The following is a 5,619-nucleotide window of genomic DNA, read 5'->3' on the forward strand; positions in this document are numbered from 1 at the left end:
CTTTTTTTATCCACTGAGGGAATGTAATTTTAATATTGGCATCTGCATTTAGATGTTTAACAGGAAGTCTGTAAAAAATATATTTATAAAGCTAGAACATTTCTGTCAAATGCAGCTGATTATAAAAACATAGGAAAAAAAGTTTTTTTCTTTCTCTTTTAAAAAAAAATAGTAGTGCTTTGATTTGCAATACCCATGACACCCTGGCACACTTAGGAGTTCCGTGGAAATCTAAAAACGCCACTTCAGTTAGTAATGTTGAGGATACTGCCGAACAGGTTAGATGAGTTTGTCAGGTGAGTGTTTCCTTGCTGGCTAGTCACAGCACCATTACAATTTATTACATGTAAAATTTTAGAAATGGGTATTGACAAACTTTGGTCCCAACTGTTAAAAACAAATAATCATAACCTGCACAGTAACTTTTAGAACCATTGTTGATTTAGTTTGTTCGTTATCTGTCAGTGGAAAGTGTTTTTTGTTGTGAGACCAGTTTAAGTAGTTAGTAGTGTTGAAATGCTGCGCTCTCTCTCTCTCTCTCTTTCCTTTCACGGGGCTCAACTTGCAATCGAGGAGGAGCCGAGAGTCCTCCGGGGCTGCTTCTGGAACCTGCTCTTCAAATATAAAGCGCTCCCCCATCCACCAGGAAAGACTGAATCATAACTCACAAGGAGGAGCCGCTGCCTGAGCATATCTGTGCTTTCTCCTAAAACCAGCACTGACATCTGTAGCCTGTAGCTCTAGTAATCTAGTCAGTGTGAACGCCGCGGGGTTTATTAAAAAATATATATGAAAAGTTTCTGTAGTTGTTTAGCTTTTTAATCAGCCTCCAGTGTACCTCCACAGAGAACGCAACTTGTCAGAGAGACAGTGAGAAGCGCATCTTAAGTTTGGAGAGGAGAGAGCGCGCAGATGGCCGCCCTCATCAGCGCGTACTCGTCGTGGCCAGAGTCCTTCGAGTGTCCTCCAGGAGACGGGGACGTGCCCGACGGACATGGCCCGCACAGGACCCCCGTGGACAAGGCGCCGGAGCCGCGGATCAGACGGCCCATGAACGCGTTCATGGTGTGGGCCAAAGATGAGCGTAAACGGCTGGCCGTTCAAAATCCAGACCTGCACAATGCCGAGCTCAGCAAAATGTTGGGTGAGATTAAGTTATTTAAAGTTTTATTCATTTTATTTCTTTAATAGCCTATATTTTATTATTATTATTAGTATTATTATTGTTATTATTAGTGCTACGTTTTAACTGTCCACACACTTATAATCCCCCCAGGCCTCGGCTGTTTTACTAAAGTTTTAGGTTGTTTCCGACACCAAAATGAGTGTAAAGTAAGTAAATTAAATTAAAAAAAAACGGCTGAAGGTATTAAAGAAAAGACAACAAATCAATGTGTTTAATCGCTATTGGTCATAAATTAGACCAAGTAAATTACTCACGTATTTTCACAGCCATTTTAGTAATAGTCTATGAAGCGCGTCGCCAGAATACCCTGAATTTAAAAGTTGATGTCTCTGTAAAACCGTAAAGTTCGTTAAGACTATGGACAGAATGTATGATTTTGCGTTGCATTTAGGCTACTTGGATTAGTGCTTAATGTTAAGCTCAAAATCTGGCACTCTCGCACACGGGAATCATCTTAAGCCAGTTTCAGAAGAACAAAACCTCATGTAAAATATGCTTTAATAAATAAAGATAAAATTGGCCCTTGTGTTTATCTTAAAATAGGGTGTGCATTAATTGAAAGAAAGACCCTTAAAACAAATACAAACTTGAAAGGAAGCCAGTGAAAGTTTTAATATACGGTAGATGTTTTTCTTTCATTTAAAAAAAAGCTACCTCGCACCTGATAAGTAAATGCCATTATGAGTTGTTTTAAAGTAAAGAAAGACTTATTTTATTATTCCTCTGAAGACTTTTTTATAGTGCTATTTATTTAACTTTTGTTTAATTTTGGAAAACATGTTGTATTCCCATTATTATCATTATTACCATTATTAACATGAATTCAATATCTTAATTATCCACTAAAGGAGTATACGCCATACGTCTAAAACTGATTGAGAACATATGGACATTTTACAAATTGTACAAATTGCTAGTGTGTGAAAAAATACATTCAATCATTTTAATATTGTATAGTTTTAACAGACTTTAAACATGAAATAAATTACAAACTAATTTGTTGAAGCCTATGATTTGTAGTTAAAATTAAAAAAAAACAAATCTGTCTTTTCTTTGCAGGAAAGTCATGGAAGGCCCTAACTCCCCCTGATAAGAGGCCCTATGTGGAGGAAGCAGAAAGGCTTCGGGTGCAGCACATGCAGGACTACCCCAACTATAAGTATCGGCCTCGCCGCAAGAAACAGCTGAAACGCATCTGCAAACGAGTGGACCCTGGCTTCCTCCTGAGCGGGCTGGCCCCTGATCAGAACGCCCTGCCCGAACAGCGAGTCCTCTGTCACCCCCTCGACAAAGACGAGGGCAGCCCTAATGGTATCAGAAGTGGCTTCTCCAGCCCCAGCCCTGCTCTGCCCAGCGTCAGAAGCTTCAGAGACCCAGCCGGTTCCAACAGCAGCTTTGACACCTACCCCTACGGCCTGCCCACTCCCCCTGAGATGTCCCCATTAGATGCCATGGACCACGAGCATGTACCCCCCTCTTATTATTCAACATCTGGTAGCTCCTCCTGCTCTTCCTCCTGCCCAGATGAGCACCACCAGAATCAGACACACATGGGCAGCCCACCCCCTTACCACACTGACTACACTCAGACCCAAATCCACTGTGGGGGCGCACACATAGGTCACATTTCTCACATGTCCCAAACTGGTGGCGCCGGACTGATCCATGGCCCTCCGATGTCTTACTACAGTACCTCATCTTTCCACCAGATTCACCACGGGCTCCACCATGGCCACCTGGGTCAGCTGTCCCCCCCACCAGAGACACAGGGTCACCTGGAGACTCTAGACCAGCTGAGCCAGGCAGAGCTTCTGGGTGAGGTGGACCGCGATGAGTTTGACCAGTACCTGAACTCCACTGGGACTGGGTTCCACCCTGAGCAGGGCAGCAGTATGACCGTTACAGGACACATCCAGGTGGCGTCGGCCGCCACTGCTTCTGCCGCTGCCTGTCCCACTGCCTCTCCCACTGCCTGTCCCAGCAGCACCACAGAAAACAGCCTCATTTCTGTGCTAGCGGACGCAACGGCGGCCTACTACAACAACTATGGCATCTCGTAAGCTTGGTCACAGCACCCGTTACACTTGTGGCTGATCAGAGACACTACAGGGGTTAAAATAGGTGAAGAAATTTGGGATAATTTTGCATTTGGGTGCCAGTAAGGGAAAGATTTCTGTGCTCTCATCTGTAATTTTTAAAATCTCGTATTAGCATCTATGAGCAACATCATCCCACCATGATTAAAACCTGAACTGATTACGGAGCAATGTGATTGTCTGGAGCCGAGGAAAAAACAAAGAGCAATTGGAGGAATATGAAGAAAGGGAGATGGACACCTCAGGGATGCAGACACAAATACTATAGTATGCCACCTCCAGTTGACATGACGTTTCTAAACCAGAAGAACAATCGTAAAGACTTGTTGTCCACTTGTAAATGTCACCAGTTACTGTTGCCACTGCGGCATGTACAGATGCTCTTTAGAAACTAATTTAAGTCCTTTGATGTTTCGCATAAATGCTAACTGTAATGCTATTATCGACGCTTTCCATTCGAATGTTTGTATTCTATGTTCTCACTCTCATTAGCTTGGGAGTCTTACCTCAGTAGTTGTAATTGAATGAGGTTTTAGTTGGACATTTCTTATGCAAATTAACAAAACGGTGTATAATGAAGAAAAAAGGCGTTTATACTTCTTCTCAAGTACTTAATAATATATAATCATAACCTCTACGATGAAAATAATAATGGTAACTATAACTGTATGCTGATTTAGGTTTGTGAAAGACAATAATTTAAAATAAAGTTCAATTTTTATATTAACGCAGTTGCTACTTAATGTGCCCACAGACAACATACCACAACAAAAGAATTATGGAGTATGAGGTATTGGTAATAACTGATACACTTAAAGCTATTGTGAAGTAGAGTTTCACATTTCTACTTATCTATACATACCATCTAATTATTATAATCAGATTCCTGAATTAAAACAATAAAAGAAATAAGGACTCCACTACAAGTGTTCATACGCCAATGGGAGAAAATGGTGTGTGCTATTTGTCCATCTTTGAATTGAGTGTCGCGCCACATGTTCTTCTATTTATGGGCTCTGTCTAGCTGTTGTACTGCATGTGGCCCATTCTGACACCCACTCCCCTGCTTGCTTTTTCCACCCTCCATCACATCATCCTTCTCCATCCGTCTCCTCTCGCTTTCATTTCATCCCGGTTCAGAGGATTAGTGTACAACAGGCACAGCCGCCTCCATCTCAACCATCCTTTGTTTTCCCGGAGTCTTATTCTGGGTGCCATTCTTAGGCACTCCGGACCCCACGTCCACCCCCACCCCTCACCCCGTGTTCTATCTTGCTGATGCAGACCTTTCGTAATCTGTGCAGAATAAATAAAAAAATAAATCCCAGGGCTATGTTGACTGTTTTACACCCTCCTCATTTTTTTTTACCCCCCTCTCCCCAACACTCTTCCCCTCTCTGTTGTCTTGAATTTTTCTTTTTTTTTCTTTTTAAAGGAATTCAGGGGGCTTTTGACAAATCCTGGAGTCTGGCTGGTGTTCCTGCATTTTTTTGGGAATGGTTGAGTCGTGCTTCTTGTAAAGAGGATGTGGCAGAGGAGCGGTGTTTCCTGACTGATAAGGGAAAAGCCTCTCTCTGTCAGGATGTTTGGACCTGGCTGGGCCCGGCATTAAAGAGCCAGAGAGAGGGAAGGGAACCCGCTGTTCAGCAAGTGGGAGGAAACACTGCCGTGCTGATTAGCATCTTACTTACTCGTCTTTACTTACCCGCCATTTTTCAGGAGAGGCTTGGTCAACCTGGTACCTTGGCCACAGACACACCACAAACATCCACATAGCAATGAGCAGTTTTCTTACTCTGAAAAAAACCAGAAAACAACACTTGTGGTGAACATATGTACCTAAAATGACATTTTTCTGTACCCATATTCAACTATGATCATGTGGTTTTGACACACTTTGCTGAGAATATGATTAAACAGACCAGAATGACAACATTCATCAAGCACCAGTGTTTGCAGCTGGCCGATGTCGTGTTCATTTCTTTGGGGTTAGATCATTACCCTTTGTGCCTGCAGGGGTTCAAAACTCTGCGGAGGGTCCATTTTAGTGCGACCATATTTTGGATGTGGGAGCCAGACGGGTGGTGCCCCAGGCATACGGGGTGAGAAAGTAGTAGTCTTTGGTGCGCCATCAGTCCCAGAGTTGTCAGGGTCAGGCCAGCTCTGGGTGCTGCTGCAGACTCCCTTGGTAAAGATGCCCTGCAATGTCTCAACAATCACATCCACCACCTCAGGGTAGGACAGTGTAACACAGACAAGGACAAAGACTTGAGCGTCAACAAAGCATCAACACATTAGATTATAGTGCACACAAGAAGACGGTACTTGAGCATAAAT

The 5,619-nt window shown here is 43.0% G+C and overlaps 1 protein-coding gene across 1 annotated transcript; it reads left to right on the plus strand.

Moving 5' to 3' along the window:
- Positions 1–555: 555 nt before the first annotated feature.
- Positions 556–4,516, plus strand: sox7 (SRY-box transcription factor 7). Its single transcript, XM_028605302.1, has 2 exons — positions 556–1,144; positions 2,246–4,516. Exons 1-2 carry the CDS (start codon positions 913–915, stop codon positions 3,244–3,246), a joined length of 1,233 nt encoding a protein of 410 aa, XP_028461103.1. The 5' UTR covers positions 556–912; the 3' UTR covers positions 3,247–4,516.
- Positions 4,517–5,619: the final 1,103 nt, after the last annotated feature.

Source organism: Perca flavescens, chromosome 18, assembly GCF_004354835.1.
Source record: "Perca flavescens isolate YP-PL-M2 chromosome 18, PFLA_1.0, whole genome shotgun sequence".
Taxonomy (NCBI): Eukaryota; Metazoa; Chordata; class Actinopteri; order Perciformes; family Percidae; genus Perca; species Perca flavescens.

What these genes read in the sequence shown, in the direction of transcription:
- sox7 (XM_028605302.1), top strand. Translation starts at nt 913, where the DNA reads ATGGCCGCCCTCATCAGCGCGTACTCGTCGTGGCCAGAGTCCTTCGAG. An exon ending in CGAGCTCAGCAAAATGTTGG is followed by an intron (nt 1,145 to 2,245) that starts GTGAGATTAAGT and finishes TTTTCTTTGCAG; the next exon opens with GAAAGTCATGGAAGGCCCTA.